This window comes from Amia ocellicauda, chromosome 1, assembly GCF_036373705.1.
Source record: "Amia ocellicauda isolate fAmiCal2 chromosome 1, fAmiCal2.hap1, whole genome shotgun sequence".
In the NCBI taxonomy this organism is placed as follows: domain Eukaryota; kingdom Metazoa; phylum Chordata; class Actinopteri; order Amiiformes; family Amiidae; genus Amia; species Amia ocellicauda.
The window spans coordinates 22,360,587-22,381,703 of NC_089850.1; the positions used below are offsets into that span (position 1 = coordinate 22,360,587).

General features: G+C 38.2%; 1 protein-coding gene across 2 annotated transcripts in view; it reads right to left on the reverse strand.

Annotated features, from left to right (window-relative positions):
• stx7l (syntaxin 7-like) overlaps positions 1 to 21,117 on the reverse strand; it is a 51,870-nt gene that overhangs the window by 24,830 nt on the left and 5,923 nt on the right. For both annotated transcript variants that reach the window (XM_066699209.1, XM_066699218.1), the window contains exon 2: positions 11,461 to 11,583. In XM_066699209.1, coding sequence (XP_066555306.1) covers positions 11,461 to 11,545 — 85 coding nt within the window. In that variant the 5' untranslated portion in view covers positions 11,546 to 11,583. The remainder of the gene's footprint in view (positions 1 to 11,460; positions 11,584 to 21,117) is intronic.

The window sequence follows — 21,117 nt, forward strand, 5'->3', positions numbered from 1 at the left end:
GTAAAATTAAGTAATTTGCTACGCTATGTTAAGCGTAATTTTCTTGAGAGCACTCTAGGCCTGACGCGTAGAGCACCCCCTGTGGGCCTAGTGCTCTGAGGGTTAAACAGCAGGAGTCCTGCAGTGTACATCTATGAAAGATTTCCTCAACAAGTAACATAGAACATGCAGTTCGTATATTAAAGTGCACTGTATGGAGTTTATTGATGTATACGCTAACATAAAGATTATCCTTTATGCTCTGTGATAAACGCGGTTATCTTTCAAGTCAGAAGCACTGCCCAAGGGGGAGGGGTTTCTGCGCTCTTCCGTAGGAACCTGATTGAAACGAAAATCAAATCAAAATTGGCCCCTGCACTCATCACTTAGAACAGGTCCCTTCTCACTTCCTGTTTTATAAAATGTGACGTCAGCGCAGGTTCGTCCTCTTTTGCTGGGAGCTAGGACTCCCATGCAACCTTGCAACCCTTGGACAGTGCTTCCTTTTTCACATAACCAGGGTTGTATTCGCAACCTATCGTTAGGGAATGTTCGACCTCCTTACATATGGTGTGACGGTTAATCTGCCAAGAAATTCTGGCATTTTTGGAGACTGATAAACTTCATTTTTTACCACAAAAGGAGGACAGCTTACACATAAAAGCAAGGTAAATTTACACAGATCATCCATAACATTATGAACACCTGCCTAATATTGTATAGGTCCCCCTTTTGCCGCCAAAACAGCCCTGACCCATCAAGGCATGGACTCCACTAGACCACTAGAAGGTGTGTTGTGGTATCTGGCACCAAGACATTAGCAGCAGATCCTTAAGTCCTGTAAGTTGTGAGGTGGGGTCTCCATGGTTCGGACTTGTTTGTCCAGCACATCCCACAGGTGCTTGATTGAATTGGAATTTGGAGGCCAAGTCAACACCTTGAACTCGTGATTCATCAGACCAGGTGGTCCAGTTCTGATGCTCACGTGCCCATTGTAGGCACTTTCGGCAGTGGACAGGGGTCAGCATGGGCACCCTGACTGGTCTGCGGCTACGCAGCCCCATACGCAACAAACTGCGATGCACTGTGTGTTCTGACACCTTTCTATCAGAACCAGCATTCACTTTTTCAGCAATTTGAGCTACAGTAAATGGTCTGTTGGATCGGACCACACAGGCCAGCCTTCGCTCCCCATCTGCATCAATGAGCCTTTGGCTGCCCATGACCCTGTCGCCGGTTCACCGCTTTTCCTTCCATGGACCACTTTTGATAGGTACTGACCACTGCAGACCAGGAACACCCCACAAGAGCTGCAGTTTTGGAGATGCTCTGACCCAGTCGTCTAGCCATCACAATTTGGCCCTGGTCAAATTCGCTCAGATCCTTATGCTTGCCCATTTTCCCTGCTTCTAACCCATCAACTTTGAGGACAAAATGTTCACTTGCTGCCTAATATATCCCACCCACTGACAGGTGCCATTATAACAAGATTATCAGTGTTATTCACTTCATCTGTCAGTGGTCATAATGTTATGGTTGATTGGTGTATCTCTTACTAATATAATTGATATACATAATAATTGCCATCTGTACCCCCCTGGAATTTGAAATTATATATTTTTTAAACTGGCCATCTTGCATCGAAAACTAAAGAATAACAATAGGTTAAAGGCCATGACGTTAAATAAAAGTGGCTTCGTAAGTGCCTGTGTGGAATCAGAAATCACAAAAAAATCAGAAATCACAAAAAATCCTATGGTGTGACGATAATCTCCTATAGTGACAGGTATTTGAGTGTCACACTATAGGATGTAGTTGTCACACCATAGGACATTACATTTCCATGTGTTTTATTAGTCGTCTAAGATGTACTATTGAATAGCCAGTATTAATGTTTTATATGTTTGAAATACTAATATGTCAACAGAGCCAATTGTATTAATTGTCAAGCAAGCAAATGTTAGCAAGGCTGTTTTTACGAGTGCTGATGCTGCAGAAGTCACTCCCAGCAGTTGCTTCAAGGTGTTCTGTGGCTTATCTTAAGGCTGGAGAGGTCACATCATAGTTACTGATAAAACAGTTGCTATGATGACCATGGGACCAGACCTCTCCCAGTATATCCAAGGAAGCCATCTGGTCTCCGCATCCCACACCTTCCCCCAGGAAGACAACCATGAACATTACAAGAGCCAGAGACCTAACCTCGAGATAACACTTCTTGGAAAGCATGTGACTGGACCCTGCCCACAGAACCACATGTCATGCATTGTATAAAAGCTGTAAATATCTTGCTGTTCAGAGAGACTCTGCTCAGGTGGAGAGCTTCCATGTCAGAGCCTCCCAGGCCTGGCATGTAAAATAAATGCATTATCCTCTGTGCTTGAAGACTTCAATTCTTTACCTGGGTTCAACAACTATGTATTTGTATAAATCTGTAAAGACAGTATACATGATTTACCAATAATTCACATAGGATTTTAAGTGATAAATATATCATTTTAAAATATAGCTTATGCTTTGATAGAATGTTTTACTAATAGAGCATAATACCTGTCTTTCACCAACATATGATAATCTTTCTTTTTTCCATTTTGTTCTAGCTGGTCATAATTAAAGAAAGAATGGCAAGACTGAGCAAGGATGAATAATGATTCTTCCAAGAGAGAGTCCAAGCTAAGAAGGTGGATGTTGGAAGGTTTGTTTAAGTCATATATGAGAACTATCTATATGTCAGACAACTTATGAAGAGCTCTGAAGAAGTGGAAGTGAGCTGCATGAAGCAACGATAGGTTGCGAATGCAAACACAGGTATCTGAGAAAGGAAGCACTGCCCAAGGGGGAGGGTGCATCCACTGGAACTCATCGAAGAAATGTGTCTATCAAAGATGCCATTGGCCCCTGTGCCGGTCACTCAAACAGGACCCTTCCAATTCCTGTTTGTATAAAAGGTGACGACAGCACAGAGACTACCTCTTTGTACCAGGAGCTTTAACTCCCGTAGTAGGAATGGTAGTAGGAACAGGCTGTCAATGTTTTCACAACACTGGCACAACCGACGAATGATGTCATTTCCAGTATCACCGATGCCCTCTGAATCATTCATGTTCATATACATGGCATATCCAGAACGACCTCTCTTCAGTCTCAGTTTTAAATACATGTTTATTTGCAGGGTAATCACGGTATCCACTCAATCTGACTACAGTTGTAAGAAAACACCTATAATGCTGTACAATGCATGTGTTTTTCAAACACATGAAAGACTGTAGACAGGTAGAGATCGCCACTTGAGCACGAGACTGACTGATTGTAAAAGGCAGGCAGAATTATGCGTTATGTATTTAAATGACCGGTCAAAATAACCAGATTTTGGCTATTCTAGGTAAATGTGTTTATAACTTATTTATGTTTGTGTTTATCCAGATAAAACGCTGTAGACATGTTTAATACATATAGTTAGGAAAAGTCAGGAATGAGTATGTGCAGTGTATTTAAGAACACAGATTAATTTAAATTTTAATAAGCAAATTGGTCAAATTGACCAACTAGTGGTTAACTAGTGTTAAAACGCTTCCAAAAATATAAAACAAATTGTTTTGGTAATGGTTACAACAGTTACACATATATATTTTGTATTTAAATGTGTTTTTACAAGAACAATCATTATATCTATATTTCTAAAGAACACATTGTTGTTATACCATAGGACATTTTTAGGGCACAAATTAGCTAAATCCTGCCCCACATTTTTTTTATTAATTAGATCTAATGTATTCTCATAAAGGTAAGACTCTATACAATCAATTGGAAGGTTAGTTTTGGTGCTTTTTTCAATTATTAGTCTTCTGCCCAACTACAGTAGGCCTCAAAATATAGGGACATGTTATGGGTAATCTTGCTCTACCTTTCTATTAAGTTACAGATTGTGGACCAATGCCGAGGTTGCTCAGAAAAATAAAGACAAAATGCATGCTACAATCATTGCTGTAAAATATTTAGGTTTACAAGTTTTATATCAAAACTGCATTTTTTATTATTTAACTCTGTGTAATACATCAATGTTAGTCTGACATTTGAAACTAAATACAGTTGTCCCTTGTTCCGCAATCTCACTTTATGCATTTTAGCTATAACCCAATACAGTTCAATAATTAATGGTTGATTGTGGGTGAGTTTGGCTTGTTGCACAATCACATCCTCAGTGCAGATTTCTGCAGTTCTGTGCAGATCTGCAGAATCCCACTGATTCCATTGGTTCCCCAGCACTACACAGTGCTGGGGAAATCTGCGCTACACAAACACGATCTAAGTGTTCACTGCAGCTGTAGAGACCTTGGCATCACAAACGGTATATTGCGTTCCGTCATTTGTAAAACATATTATTATAGTGCAGTGAATAAGTACATGTTTAACTTAAATTACAAAACATTTTGTCCCTGCCAACAGGGAGAGAAGTGCTGAAATTGCTAGAGAGATTCAGAGCTCTTCAGCTTCTTACAAAACTCTACAGGGAGAGAAATAATGTTGTCCGTCTGTCCCTTCACCTGAGCTGAAAATTGTCAGTCCACCGACCAAGGGCCTTCAAGAGAGCAAGAAAATGATAAACAAACAAAATGCATCTCTTTACAAATTTTAGCTAGGGATGCAATACACAGTGAGGGAAAAAAGTATCTGATCCCCTGCTGATTTTGTACGTTTGCCCACTGACAAATAAATGATCAGTCTATAATTTTAATGGTAGGTGTATTTTAACAGTGAGAGACAGAATAACAACACAAAAATCCAGAAAAACACATTTCAAAAAAGTTATAAATTGATTTGCATGTTAATGAGGGAAATAAGTATTTGATCCCCTCTCAATCAGCAAGGTTTCTGGCTCCCAGGTGTCTTTTATACAGGTAACGAGCTGAGATTAGGAGCACTCTCTTCAAGGGAGTGCTCCTAATCTCAGCTTGTTACCTGTATAAAAGACACCTGTCCACAGAAGCAATCAATCAATCAGATTCCAAACTCTCCACCATGGCCAAGACCAAAGAGCTGTCCAAGGATGTCAGGGACAAGATTGTAGACCTACACAAGGCTGGAATGGGCTACAAGACCATCGCCAAGCAGCTTGTGAGAAGGTGACAACAGTTGGTGCGATTATTCAATACAAAATAACTGTCAGTCTCCCTCGGTCTGGGGCTCCATGCAAGATCTCACCTCGTGGAGTTTCAATGATCATGAGAACAGTGAGGAATCAGCCCAGAACTACACGGGAGGATCTTGTTAATGATCTCAAGGCAGCTGGGACCATAGTCACCAAAAAACAATTGGTAACACACTATGCCGTGAAGGACTGAAATCCTGCAGTGCCCGCAAGGTCCCCCTGCTCAAGAAAGCACATGTACAGGCCCGTCTGAAGTTTGCCAATGAACATCTGAATGATTCAGAGGAGAACTGGGTGAAAGTGTTGTGGTCAGATGAGACCAAAATTGAGCTCTTTGGCATCAACTCAACTCGCTGTGTTTGGAGGAGGAGGAATGACCCCAAGAACACCATCCCCACCGTCAAACATGGAGGTGGAAACATTATGCTTTGGGGGTGTTTTTCTGCTAAGGGGACAGGACAACTGCACCGCATCAAAGGGACGATGGACGGGGCCATGTACTGTCAAATCTTGGGTGAGAACCTCCTTCCCAAAGCCAGGGCATTGAAAATGGGTCGTGGATGGGTATTCCAGCATGACAATGACCCAAAACACACAGCCAAGGCAACAAAGGAGTGGCTCAAGAGGCAGCACATTAAGGTCCTGCAGTGGCCTAGCCAGTCTCCAGACCTTAATCCCATAGAAAATCTGTGGAGGGAGCTGAAGGTTCGAGTTGCCAAACGTCAGCCTCGAAACCTTAATGACTTGGAGAGGATCTGCAAAGAGGAGTGGGACAAAATCCCTCCTGAGATGTGTGCAAACCTGGTGGCCAACTACAAGAAACGTCTGACCTCTGTGATTGCCAACAGTACTTGGTGGCAAAACCCTTAAGTCGAAGGGGTCAAATACTTATTTCCCTCATTAACATGCAAATCAATGTATAACTTTTTTGAAATGCGTTTTTCTGGATTTTGTTGTTATTCTCTTTCACTGTTAAAATACACCTACCATTAAAATTTTAGACTGATAATTTCTTTGTCAGTGGGCAAACGTACAAAATCAGCAGGGGATCAAATACTTTTTTCCCTCACTGTAAATATTTATTTCACACATGTCAGAATCAATTAACTTTATGGGGGATCCTTGTACACATATCCATACAAATTATACAGTGAACTGTGATTATTTTTTAAATAAATAGTAATGAAAGGTGGAGTCGTAGATTTCTACTTTTCTTAATTTTGTTATTATACAGCTGAAATACACTCTTCAGTTTAAATGTCTGAATTCAGCCAGAGAAATAATGTATGTGACAGCAATGCATATACAACATTATTCTTATATATAATACACAACAGCCTTAAAGCTGAAGTGTAATTTCATAACTGAGTGGATGCATATGAATTGTTCCCATATAAAGATTCCTCACATTTCCCTGCCATTTAAAAAAAAAATTCCCTACTTTGACTAAGACCAAGTAATGGAATAATCAGACACTTTCTACATGTTTTCGAACACAAGAGTAAGATTTTAGCAATATACACAGTACTGTGCAAATGTTTTAAGCAGGTGTGAAAAAATGCTATGAAGTAAGAATGCTTTCAAAAATAGACATGATAATAGATTATATGCATCAATTAACAAAATGCAAAGTGAGTGAACAGAAGAAAAATCTACATCAAATCAATATTTGGTGTGACCACCCTTTGCCTTTTTTTGAATGAACTCGGCAGGTATGTTGGCTCAAACTAACTAACCGCAGTTCTTCTGTGGATTTAGGCAGCCTCAGTTGCTTCTCTCTCTTCATGTAATCCCAGACAGACTCAATGATGTTGAGATCAGGGCTCTGACACCATACCATCACTTCCAGGACTCCTTGTTCTTCTTTACGCTGAAGATAGTTCTTAATGACTGTCGCTGTATGTTTGGGGTCGTTGTCATGCTGCAGAATAAATTTGGGGCCAATCAGATGCCTCCCTGATGGTATTGCATGATGGATAAGTATCTGTCTGTACTTCTCAGCATTGAGGAGACCATTAACTCTGACCAAATCCTCAACTCCATTTGCAGACATGCAGCCCCAAACTTGCTTCACTGTTGCCTGCAGACACTCATTCGTGTACCACTCTTCAGCCCTTCAATGAACAAACTGCCTTCTGCTACAGCCAAATATTTCAAATTTTGACTCATCAGTCCAGAGTACCTGCTGCCATTTTTCTGCACCCCGGTTCATGCGTTTCTGTGCATAGTTGAGTCGCTTGGCCTTGTTGCCACGTTCGGAAGTATGGCTTTTTGGCCGCAAGTCTTCCATGAAGGCCACTTCTGACCAGACTTCTCCGGACAGTAGATTGGCGTACCAAGGTCTCACTGTTTTCTGCAAATTCTGAGCTGATGGCACTGCTGGACATCTTCTGATTGCGAAGGGAAGTAATGCGTCCTTCATCTGCTTCAGTAAGTTTCCTTGGCCGACCACTGCGTCTACAGTCCTCAACGTTGCCCATTTCTTTGTGATTCTTCAAAAGAGCTTGGACAGCACATCTGGAAACCCCTGTCTGCCTTGAAATGTCTGCCTGGGAGAGACCTTGCTGATGCAGTATAACTACCTTATGTCTTGTTGCTGTGCTCAGTATTGCCATGGTGTATGACTTTTGACAGTAAACTGTGTTCAGCAACCTCACCTTGTTAGCCGAGTTTGGCTGTTCCTCAACCAGTTTCATTCCTCCTACACAGCTGTTTCTGTTTCAGTTAATGATTGTGTTTCAACCTACATATTGTAGCGTGCCAGAGGGTAGTGTAGTGATCTCGAGCCTCGCTAAGAGGCCTGGGCCTTTTAGTGATGCAGTAAGATCGCTGCATTGTGGCGCAGGAGGCCAGGGTGCGATTCCCCATTTCGCTGTGACCCGAAAATCCCCAAAGTGTTACCCTGGTGTCAGAAGTGTGTGCCGAACCTGCGACAGAGCCAGAGGCCACTGAGATGCGTACCCCAAAAGCGTGAAGCGACCCAACTCCAGTTGGGGTGGAGATATGAGAGTAGCAGGGGACGTGCTAGCACCGAGGTGGGGGTAATGTAGCAATCTCGAGCCTCACTAGGGGGCCTGGGCCTTTTAGTGATGCGGTAAGATCGCTGCACTGTGGCGCAGGAGAATGGGGTTCGACTCCCTGTTGTGGCCGCTACCCCGAAAATACTACATTGGCGTCAGCAGTGGGATGACGTAACCCACATCGGTTATCCGGGCAGTGAGAGCCTGAGAGCCTCAGCTGTGGCCCGATGATGGTGGAGCAGCGCGAGGATGTGCTGTGATGACAGGGAGTGTTGAGAAAAGCCCTTGTGTGCCAGTGAAGGCAGAGATGAGGTTGCACTCTAATTATAGAAGGGGGTAGTGTAGCATGCCAGAGGGTAGTGCAGTGATCTCGAGCCTGGCTAAGAGGCCTGGGCCTTTAAGTGATGCGGTAAGATCACTGCACTGTGGCACGGGCGAACGGGGTTTGAGTCCCCGTCATGGCCCCCACCCCCGAAATCAGAGCTCTACAGTGCGAGCGTTTTGCTCGCATTTGTGGGAAATGTAGTTCGGTTGTGGATTGTTGCAATTAACCAAGAAGCAACGAAAACTACAAGTCCCGTGAATGACGTTTATGACCCAGTGCTGCAGCGGTTCATGTGGCTCGATATCCAATCACCTAGTCATTGAAACACACAGATACAATAGTACTCAGAGACAGCGGGCTGCAACAACGTAGCGATAATGTAAATTATTAAAATCTACTAAAATCTTAAAATGTAATTAATCATCAATTAGTTGGGTCAACCTGGGGAGCAGCTCCTAAAAAAAACCTTGAGAGATGGCGAAGGCAGCAGCTACACCTGTGGAAAGTATAGGAGCACATCACATTGAATTTACACTGAAGACAGTTTGCTGCAACATGTGCAAAGCTGAACTCACATAGAGATCATGACAATGACGCAGAGCACTGAAGAGAGACGAACTGGAGCCGCGATGGCAGGATGGAGACGCTCAGCTGGTGCAGGTACTTATACTTTTCTGGATCCGAAAACTTATCTGTCAAGGACGGCACGTTGGATCTGTTTAAACCGCACAAAGTACTCAGCCTTTCCCGTTACTTGAACTTGTGTGCGTCTCGCAAGCTATGTCTGTTTCTTTACCTCCTCAACTACATTATTATTATACATTTTATTTATAACACGCTCTTATTATACCCACACACTACATTCAAGCAACAGTCAAAACAGACACAGTAATAATATGCAAAACAGCAGGACAGACAGACAACAAAATAAGCAAGACAACAATCAGCTAGGTTAGCCAATAAAGGAGAGCAAGCAATAAAAAGTCTGAAAAGATTATTTTAAAAATAACAGAGATCCTTAAATTTTTTTTTCAAAAAAGTGATTAAGACATTTCTTTAAATGTACAGGTCGCGCCTCAGAGCCTCTGGAAGTCCTTTGCACAGCCAGGGCACATTATACTATACGATCAAACTAGTGCCATACATATAGAATTCAAAATATAAATATATATTATAAATGAAAAAACAAATGGAAAACATTTGAGTTTCCAACGGCACTGCTGTGTGTATGTGTATTTACACAGGGATGTGCAGAGGTGGGGGGCAGGGGTGCCCATTTTCTTTCCCCTGCCATTTTTTCCCCCCCGAAGTGCCCTATATATGACCCGACTGACACCCCCCGCCGGACCACACTTCGCTAGCTGCCCCCGTGGCATGAATTGCCCCTTTTTGGTTTGAGCCACTGCCACTGGCAGGTTAAATGCAGCATTAGTGTTGGCAAGAAATTACATAATTCAAAAGAGATGGAAGCACTCAGAACTCAGAGCTCACAAATACTGCACTGCCTCAGATCTCAGGGGTTGTTATTGAATTGGAACCAAGACATCAGTTTCTGTCAGTGACTCTGATGCATTGACCTAATTCGAAAATACCCACGGTCAAAAGAAAGACTACAGCAGTTTGTTTGGGGAGGTAGATGAGAAACCAGAATCCAAGGACGATCAATCAGAGTATAATAATAATAATAATAATAATAATAATAATAATAATAATAAATAATAATAATAATTCTTAGCAGAAGGCCTTATCCAGAGAGATTAAAATTGTGAAAAAATATAACATTATTTTTACATAACATTACCCATTTATACAGCTGGGTATTTACAGAAATCTAGGTAAAGTATCTTGCTCAAGGGTAAAACAGCAGTGTCCCCCAACTGGGATTGAATCCATAACCTTCCACTTAGGAGTCCAGACCCCTAACCACTACTCCACACTGTGCTATCTATTCTACTAAATGTCATCTAAAAATAACCAATTCGTTTTAGGGAAAATACTGAATACAACTTGAAAACGTCCTACTGCATAGAAAACATTTTCTGCTAAATTCCTGCCTCCCATCAAATTCCTGTCATGCCGCAATAAAGAATTACTGTAGAAAATCCTGAATTAACAATAGCTTGAATCTATTTTAATGAGAATTAACTGTTTATTCTTCACACAGTTTGGCACTAAGAAGAAAACTTAAATAATGTTCCCGTTTAAGTTATTAATCAAATGCAAACTAAGTATAAACTCAACAAATGCCACAAAACTGTAGGCTACTTTCTTCCTCCAAATTACTACTTGATGTGGATGTTGCCATTAGCATTTCTTCAGAGCGTACAGACTGATTTAATGATGAAAATAGTATGAATTATCTTTCTGTATGTATGTTTTTTTTTTTTTTTTTCTGTGTGACAATAGGTGTCTGTAAAAAAAATCCTATGAAAGACGTCTTGCACTTTAAAATGTTCTCCTTCTTTAATTAATAAATAAAATTACCCTCAGACACTGTCTAGTCCTGACATGAACCAAATAACATTTGTGAAGTACATATTGCATTAAGACATACTTAATACAAAGTTCAGTTTCTGATGTCTAATTCAATTTTTTATGAATAAGTCTAATTTATTTGATGAAAGCAGTCCATGGCAGCTTCCATTTATGCCTGCTTACAGTGAAAAATCATGCACTCTTTAGCTAAGCTTTATATCAAATTGTTTATGAGCTAATGAATTTGGGCAAGTTCTTTGTACTAATTCTACTGGAAGAGGTTAAAGGCCACACCATAAGAGGATTCCACCCCTTCCACAATACTTAAAAGTAAAACTAGCTTTTTTTTGGTAACAAATTAAATCAATACATAAAAACACAAAAGCTAGATGAATATGATTTAAAAGAAATTACAAATGGAACAACATGGAAAACAGTTAAAGCTTTGCATATCTCTACAAGTAGCCATTACAGTAACTAAAACATCATTAAACATACTGGGACAAACTTACTCTGTTGTGTGATCTTTTGGATGTTCGAGCTTATTATTTGTGCAAGCTGATTTGGATCCCGTGGTGTCCCAGATTGGTAAGACATCTTGAATTATTAGATGTTTCGTCAATGATTCATGCAGCCTTGAAATAAAGCACAGAAAAGGAATCAGAAATCTGTATGCATTTACCCATTTGCTTAATATTCTCCTCTTGGGAGATGTTACTGTTTACATGTAAACATAACAATAACTGTTCTCTACAATTTAGATAATAAACATTTAATGTAGGCCTAGAGGCTCTCTTATCTACTGTGTTACTAAAATAAAAATAGCTTTTGTATCTAAAACTGATCCAATTAGAAATACATTTTTAGTATTAGGGGCCTGGGATTTGAATGTTTTTTTTTAAGCTGTATTCTAAGCTTCCAGTCCCAAGAGACCAACAGAGCTCCTCATTAAGCCACCCACTAAGTAATCATTAACAACTATGTCATTGCTTTAATTTAATCATGTCAGTTAGTAATATGAATACTACAAAATGTGTTTACATGATACAATTAAGTTAATCATGGTTTTGTTCTTAATAAATTGTACTCATATTATTCAAATGATGAGTAAATAAATGATTTGCTTCCAGGAAAACATATGTACCTGGGTCAATGACAAATAAGGTTTTCAAAATGAAAAAAAATAAAAATGCACAGCAAAATGGATGTAAAGTACATTTTTATGTTCACAAGAATGTATTCTGTGTATTCTTGTTAGTTTTATAGCTTTTAAGATGGCTTTTTTTTTTTTTTTTTTTTTTTTTTAAGATTTCTGATTTTACCACACACGAAATGTTAGGTGGCACAAAGGTATATTAATAAAAAAATATATACTTTTATGCATTTCCCACAACTGGATACAAGTACATATGAATCATTGTACTGTCTAAAATACATAAGACATACTAAATTTCCCTTTACATTATTTATTTATGGAGCTTTTATTACATTTCTTAGAAATGGACATTTATTTATGTTTTTAAGCATCCAATTTCCCATAGGGAGAAAGAAAAACTGTTTTAAAAGTGTAAAAATGATTTGTATACATTGTATAAGGTGTTAAAGTTATATTTATGACTTGACTTTGCAGTTGCAATGAAAATTGATGTTTTAAAATATAAATTTGCTGGTTGCACCACCTGACCATGACTGGTTGTGTGACATGCTCAATAACAATTGATTATCACAAAATAACAAGAAAGAAGTTCATGCATTTCATTCTGGTTTCTTTTAACATTTTCACATGTTTTAAACTTCTTAGACTGATATTGGAATACCACTCAGATTGAAATTTGTAGAAGTGAAAATAGCATAGGAAATGAAGGAGTAAGGTATAATTGAAATAACCTGACCTATGCAGAAAAGTTTAGAGAAAATTTGTACCACAAAATGCAAAAATATATATCAAAATCAGTGTTTTCTTGAATTACATAAAATCGTGAAAACATCTTTTATTTAATATTTTAAAAATACGTTTGCTATATGAAATAAGCCTGACCATAAATTCAGTGTACTACATACATTAACTATCGAACATGAAACAAAAATTAATTAAAATAGATGCACTTAATTAACTTAATATCATACAGAAAGATTATTACGATCATTCAAATGTATTTCATATATTCAAAAACATGAATTAACATGACTTTTTTCCATTGGTGTAACTGTAATTCTGGTTGCAGCTTTTGACTTATTGGTTGCGCCACCTGACTTTTCAAACTCAATTCAAATCTAACAAGCATTAACTTGGACACCTATATCAACTTTTGGGCTTGAAGTAAAGTGTATACATACATTTTTAAATAAAATATAAATTGCTACAAAACCATTTTTGTTTTGTAGTTTTCCAGGGGTCATACCACCTGACATGGTAACTTGACCCACCCTCAATATGGCTCAAAAATGTCAAATTATCAAATATTTGTGAGAGAATTGCTAATCTTGTTACTGCAGCATAGGGGTCATTTGGGGTCTTCTTTTGTGATGCCATATCCTGTTCATAGTTTTCTTAAAGTGATATTACATAAAAATGCTTTTTTTTATGGGTTGTGCCATTTGAAATTTGGAGAAATGCATTTTTCGGACAAAAGTTTTTTACACTTAATACACTGTTTCAGAACTTTTAATAATTTAAAAGCCATTTAATATACAATTATGCCAAACTATTTGATTAAGAATTGTATTGAGTAAAATAACCTTTTTACTACAAATTTGTTCTCTGCATATATGTTCGGACAGTTGCACCACCTGACATTTTGGGGTTTTGGAAAACTCAAAAAATGTATTATATTTAAATATAATGAAATTGGTTTCATATAAAGTAGATATCATAGAATAATTTTATATATTACATGTATTTCTTAAAAAAATGTTGAGGAAAATAATGGCTTCAGACACAAAAAATGCATGTCATGTCATTGACCCAGCTGGTAAACAGTGAGATTTTGAAGAGATTTCTCCTTCAAACATTTATCCCTGAATTTAAAAATAATGTATATACCTATATATATATATATATATATACATATACATACATATATAAACTCACCTAAAGGATTATTAGGAACACCATACTAATGTTTGACCCCCTTTCGCCTTCAGAACTGCCTTAATTCTACGTGGCATTGATTCAACAAGGTGCTGAAAGCATTCTTTAGAAATGTTGGCCCATATTGATAGGATAGCATCTTGCAGTTGATGGAGATTTGTGGGATGCACATCCAGGGCACGAAGCTCCCGTTCCACCACATCCCAAAGATGCTCTATTGGGTTGAGATCTGGTGACTGTGGGGGCCAGTTTAGTACAGTGAACTCATTGTCATGTTCAAGAAACCAATTTGAAATGATTCGACCTTTGTGACATGGTGCATTATCCTGCTGGAAGTAGCCATCAGAGGATGGGTACATGGTGGTCATAAAGGGATGGACATGGTCAGAAACAATGCTCAGGTAGGCCGTGGCATTTAAACGATGCCCAATTGGCACTAAGGGGCCTAATGTGTGCCAAGAAAACATCCCCCACACAATTACACCACCACCAACAGCCTGCACAGTGGTAACAAGGCATGATGGATCCACTAGTGTTACACTAGTGTTAGTAATTATCTATTATATTAATTTGTTTTTTAATTATTAAATGCCTTATCTATAGACATCTGTATTAAAAAAATGTATCAGCCCACTACATTTTGTGCTAGTGGCATGATTTTACCACCCCTCCTAAGGTTTTGATTGGAACAGACACCAAACAGATGTACAAAAAGTATATGAACAAATATTATCCTGTATTTTTGGTTGTCTGATATGTTCTTTCTATTATATCCACAATGTCTGCATGCATCTGTGGGTGTTCATGAGAGTCTGAATGTCATATTTTTAAAAGTTGCATGCTGCAGCCATGTGTGGGTATGCATTTCATTCTCTGGCACACCCAACATAATTTCTTTATGATGTTTTGCTGTTGTAGACTTGCACAAAAAGGTGTTACAGTGAAACAGTGAACAGTGAGTTTGTTAACTAAATACGGTGCTTTAGATTTGTGGTTGCGTTCGTGTCACGCAGATTTCCTCAGATCTGCGCTGCTCCACCAATGGATCTCTACAATTGTGCAGCCTTGTGTAGATCTGTGGAATTCTGTGCAACACGAACACAACCTACAACAAACGTAAAATAAGCAGACAAACAAAAACATTTTCAATGTAATTAGATTGTATTTCATCTGTCAAGACTCATGGTCACTGAAAACCAACTTAAATTGCCTTAAATTAACAGTCCGTAAAAAATAAGTTTCTTGTAACCTGAATCAGAAAGGAGACACCACTGACATGATTGCTCTTTCCACTCTTTAAACATAGTAACGCGTCTAAATTAAGCTAATGCAATTTTTCTGCCAAAGGTAGGTTATTTATAAATGCAGAATATTGAGTGCAAGAAAACATGTCCCTTTCATGTACAGATTGAACATGATTAGTGGAGAGCGCACTCCCATAAACAAATTAGTTTAAATTAGTTTAAATACTGCGCATTCTCATCCAAAGAGTTTTACAAGACCCACCCTATATTTGTGTGTTTATATGCATCTGATAATATATCACAACCCTGATAATATATCTGTAGTTTCTATTCAGTACTACGATGGACAAAAAAAAAAAAAAAAACGTGCTTAATGACACTTAGTGTTTCAAACTCAATGTGGGAAAACAATAGTAAAATCGCTCTAAATATTATCAATTCATATGTTATATTAAATGTTATCTACAATTTGCATATAATGAATAAGTAAGGCAGCCAACAATAGTTTAAAAAATATATACTTTTTGTTTGTGTTTGTGATGACTGCAAAGCATGTGACAAAATGGCATCCACAAAATGGCAAATTTTTCCTGATTAAATAAAAAATTACACAAAAATTTTAAGGATTTCACAATTTAAATTATCATATTTATTTCTTAATTCTGTATGCATTCTAACAATGTATGTTTTTTTAAAACTTGGTGATCACTCTCAGTGGTCATGTTTTGGGAGAATGACCCTAATTAATACAAATACAGAATTGTTTTAACAAGACATTTAAACATTTGTACTTATAAAGATAAACCAATAATACGTTGCAAGAAAGGTTCTTCTACATTTAATACATCACCATAACATTTTTCATATCTTGTTCATTTTGGTTTTAAAATCCATACTGTTGTGTCAGCTAGCATTGTAGCATTGGACTAGATAAAATGTAAACAATGTACAGTGTTGTGTAATATAATGCAAATGTAAAACAAAACATTTGTTTCGAAACACATCTGCTGTTTGGAATTTCCTGCCAAGTGTACAGAAGACCCCCAAAAAACATAATGTAAGCTGTGTCACTGAAAATTGGTATATCACAAAGAAACAAGTAATCTCCGGCATCATTTAACCTACTAAATTCAAATTACAATGCATTATTTATTAGGCTTAATGGATCAATTGCATAGAAGTGAAAGCAGCGTACTGGAGATGATCCCGTGTTTAGTACGTAGCTCAGAACTAACTCTCCTTGTTTGTTGCATTAACCCATTTATTTACATTCATCATATTAATATTATTATTATTATATACTGAAAAATAGGCTATATAATATTGATACAAAATCTGAACTGTACAATGGAGTCTTTTATTATAGTTAACCCAAATATCAAGGTTACTGTGTTCCAGTGTCTTTATTTACTACTTTCAGTATAGTTGTGTTGTTTTTTATGTTACTATCTATATTCAAGTAGATATAGATATAGATATAGATAAATAAAACTTAACAAGTGATAGTTTTGAGGTGATTTCTTGCATTATAAATCACAATTTGACATCCACCTCAAATTTGTCAACATTATTTTATTAGGCCATATTTAAGAACAACATGTAGGCTATTCATATAATGATGTAGTGCACACATTGTACACATATGATAACATGCATAGGTTTGTTTGTCTTATTGCTATGCAAAATCAAATAAGCTAGTTGTTTAAATTTTTAATTTAAGTATCAATACGCATGGAATGTGATGCATCTTGTTTGGCATTTAACACTTTATTGACAGGTCTTTCCTCCGTTTAAGCGATATCTGTGGGTTTGTAAAAGTTTAAAGGGTTGACATGTGACAATGCCCTAAACGTATTGATAATGAACACCTCACTAATCAGAATCAGGTGATCAGAATTTTGCCACAGGATTAATATCAACAAAGGTGTAGCCAAAGTATACGTCCATTAAGCTGTCTAACAGCATTTCACTCCACGGAATTGTAATGGGGCTTGTGCACCATCGACGAAATGTAACATGACTTACGACAGCAATAACACAATTCTGACAATGTTCAAAAACGACTTATGACAGCTCATAGCAACGGAACTCTGTCGTAAATCGGAATGCGCCTGTATTTCAAAACACCATTGTAATAGCGCTGTGATTGGTCGAATGACGTCACTGATCGAGGCAAGCATTTGACCTTGGAGATGGCGGAGGGACGGAGATCTTCAGTTTGATAGGGTATTTTACAGAGGTGGGTAAATCGATTTTTGTTATTATTCAGTTGTATTAAAGTTAGTTTTAAATTAAATGTGTAAAATAAACAAGCATTTAAGTGATATATAGGCTACAGAGGGATCTACCGTGTGATGCATCTATGGGGTTATAGTCGTACGTCTCAAGACAAAGTCATGAGGCTCTCAACAGTGCTCCATCGCTATTGGAACATGTTTTAATTGTTCATTTATTTTATTAAAAAAACACTTTAAAACCTAGTTACATTAACCTTGAACTTGTTTTTTTATTGAAACCTTCGACTGAGGAAAAGTCCCTAGTATTTAATAGGCTATGTATTTATTTTGGGGGGATTACTCTTGCTGTAATTGATGTGGGAAAGTAACAGTAACTGAGTAAAATGCTCAGGAGACTACCGATTCAACAAAGTGTGTATGTAATTTAAAAAAAAAAAAAATCTGATCCTATCAATAACTTAGTGAGACACCATGCATGAAGCCGAGCAAGACAAAGAGGGAGAATCATGTAAATTCACGACCCCACAAATCTCTCACCACCGCAGCCCCCCATTAAAGCTTTGTGAGCAGTTGACTAAGTGCCTCCGGGTGATTTTGTATGGAAAATATTTTATACAATATATTTAAAGCAGTGTTTATGGTCTACCAAACCCTATGCTTGCATTTAAATGGTAAATAACATTATGTAGGTTATTGCATTCCACATGTTTTACTAGAGATGTCCAGAATTATAGTATTAGATTTGCAAAGGATATTCTTTGATATGGATAGCAAATGAGACCAAAATACACACAGGATTAATTTTTTTACCCACTCTTTTGTACACAACGAACTTCTGCTATACATATATTAATTCATGTTTGTCTTTTGCACATGCATTATAAATGAAATTTCAAAATGGACTACTGGTATGCCAGTGGTTAGACAAAGCAGGACATGGAGAGGTGATGCAGGTCTTCAGGGGTTAGTACTGAAAGTATACAAATGCCAGTATTGTTCAGTAAAAAAAAAAAAAAATCACACTGAACAAATACTTGCAACATCTTTAGAAAAACCAGGAAGCAGACTTTAGTGTTCTATGTGGTGTTCGTGGTTGCCCCCCAAAAATGAAACATTCTTCTTTTTATGATTTCAAGGACACTGTATTTGAGGAGGATGGTAATGATTTTTATGAGTCAGTGGACCAGACAGAAGAGTCGGATGAAAATAATTATTTCACTTTGGAAAATCTTCTTCGTGGTTTTATTAGACATGTTGCCATTTTCATTTTGAAGCAACAAGAACTGAATGGTCTTCCACAAAGTAACCTGGAGTCTATAATTTTAACCGGTAGTTTTAGGGGAAGCTCAATTTTTCAGAGCATGAGATAAAACACATTTAACAGAAGATTATTTCACTCTGAGGACAATAAGCAGTCATAAGTACCATGTGGAAGCTACAGAGACTTGTATGGAGTCCATACATGTCCATTGGAAGCATGTCCATTGGAAGAATTGGAATAATTCAGTACACTTGAATGTTTTCCACCAGACCTAATGTATGACTTCCTTGAAGGCATTGTACCCCACTTCCTGTCTTAATTAATTAATTAGAAAACTTCATGAAGATGGAATACTGACACTACAGCAGCTTAAACAAGAACTGGAAAGCTTCCCTTTTGGAAACAACTTAAAGTAAAACAAACCAGCATCTGTTCCAGTTAGCATCTTAAGAGATAATGGCACATTGCCAGGAAAAGCAGTAGAAAGATTGTGCTTATTTCAAATTCTGCCTTTCCTTGTTGTATGTACCAAGTGACAATAAGCAGTGGAAAGCTTGTCTGCTGCTCAGGGATATAAGATACATTATTTTAGCACCAACAATTGCTGTACCCTGGCTTGTTTACTTACTCCTTATTACAGAATTTCTTGGAACTTTTAAATTAACTCTTTAAAGGGAAATGCACACCAAAATGTCACTTCTTGTTACACTATCCAGGGTTAATCTCTCAGTTTGGCCCACTCAGACATCTGTGGTGCATGCGCTCTGAAAGTAAACAAACGTGGCTCATAAACTTAATAAATTTAAAAATATATGTGCCAGTTTAGCTGTAAGGCATGAGATGAAACACTGTTGGGAATTTACTACTCTTGACCACTTCAAACAAGACCTTGAAACACAAGGTGGTAAATGTGTGCCTCTCCGATCACTTCCAGGTGTTGTTTGTTTGTGGACTCGGTAAAGGATGCTGCAGATCCAGAAGGAAATGTGTGGAAAGTTTCATCTCTTTTACATGATAGAGTGAAGTATGCATGATTTGCTTATTGTTGAACTGGTACATGAAGAGGAAATTCAATTTTTTTATTGAAATTGTAAGTATTCTCCAATTCTGAAGTGCATGGCTTCTCACTGGCAGGCTTTTGTACTCCAAACGCTACAGTCACCATCTCCATGCATATCTTGTTGAAGATACCAAAGAACTCATTGTCATTAAACCAGGGGAGGAACTGGATCAGAAATCAATTGATTTGTAGAAACTTGATGATAGTAGTTCTGCTGCCATCCTTCCCTACCGACCATGCAGTGTCAAGCACTATGGACAATACAAATCTTTCCTGTTTAAAGCTAGGGTATGCAATCCTGAGAAGCCAGCAGTTAGCAAGCTTGTTTTGAAAGCACAGAGCCCGCCCTCGCTTCTGAGACGTCTCCAAAGCCACACCCCCTCTATCACACATGCGCACACACAGAGCAGAGTCTCAGCGCCAGGAGGAGAGACGTGTGGGCAGAATCGATCGCAACAGTTTCAGATCACCGCATGTCTCATTCATAGGTTAGACATTACAATAATAACGAACGTAAACATCTTATTTACGGTTATTATGTTTTTAAAAATAGTAGCTGCGGCTCGCGCTCGCTCTGCACAGTCAAGGTTCCCGCGCTGATGATGTGTGATCATCTGTGCGAACAAGTTGCACGGCGGTATGCAAATATAGATTGACAGACAGGAAGGACATCCTATCATTACATTCGGACCGAATGCAATGATTGGTCGATCCTTTTTTAGTCCTGTCCCTTCCACAGAAGATATATATACACTCACCTAAAGGATTATTAGGAACACCTGTTCAATTTCTCATTAATGCAATTATCTAATCAACCAATCACATGGCAGTTGCTTCAATGCATTTAGGGGTGTGGTCCTGGTCAAGACAATCTCCTGAACTCCAAACTGAATGTCTGAATGGGAAAGAAAGGTGAATTAAGCAATTTTGAGCGTGGCATGGTTGTTGGTGCCAGACGGGCCGGTCTGAGTATTTCACAAATCTGCTCAGTTACTGGGATTTTCACGCACAACCATTTCTAGGGTTTACAAAGAATGGTGTGAAAAGGGAAAAACATCCAGTATGCGGCAGTCCTGTGGGCGAAAATGCCTTGTTGATGCTAGAGGTCAGAGGAGAATGGGCTGACTGATTCAAGCTGATAGAAGAGCAACTTTGACTGAAATAACCACTCGTTACAACCGAGGTATGCAGCAAAGCATTTGTGAAGCCACAACACGTACAACCTTGAGGTGGATGGGCTACAACAACAGAAGACCCCACCGGGTACCACTCATCT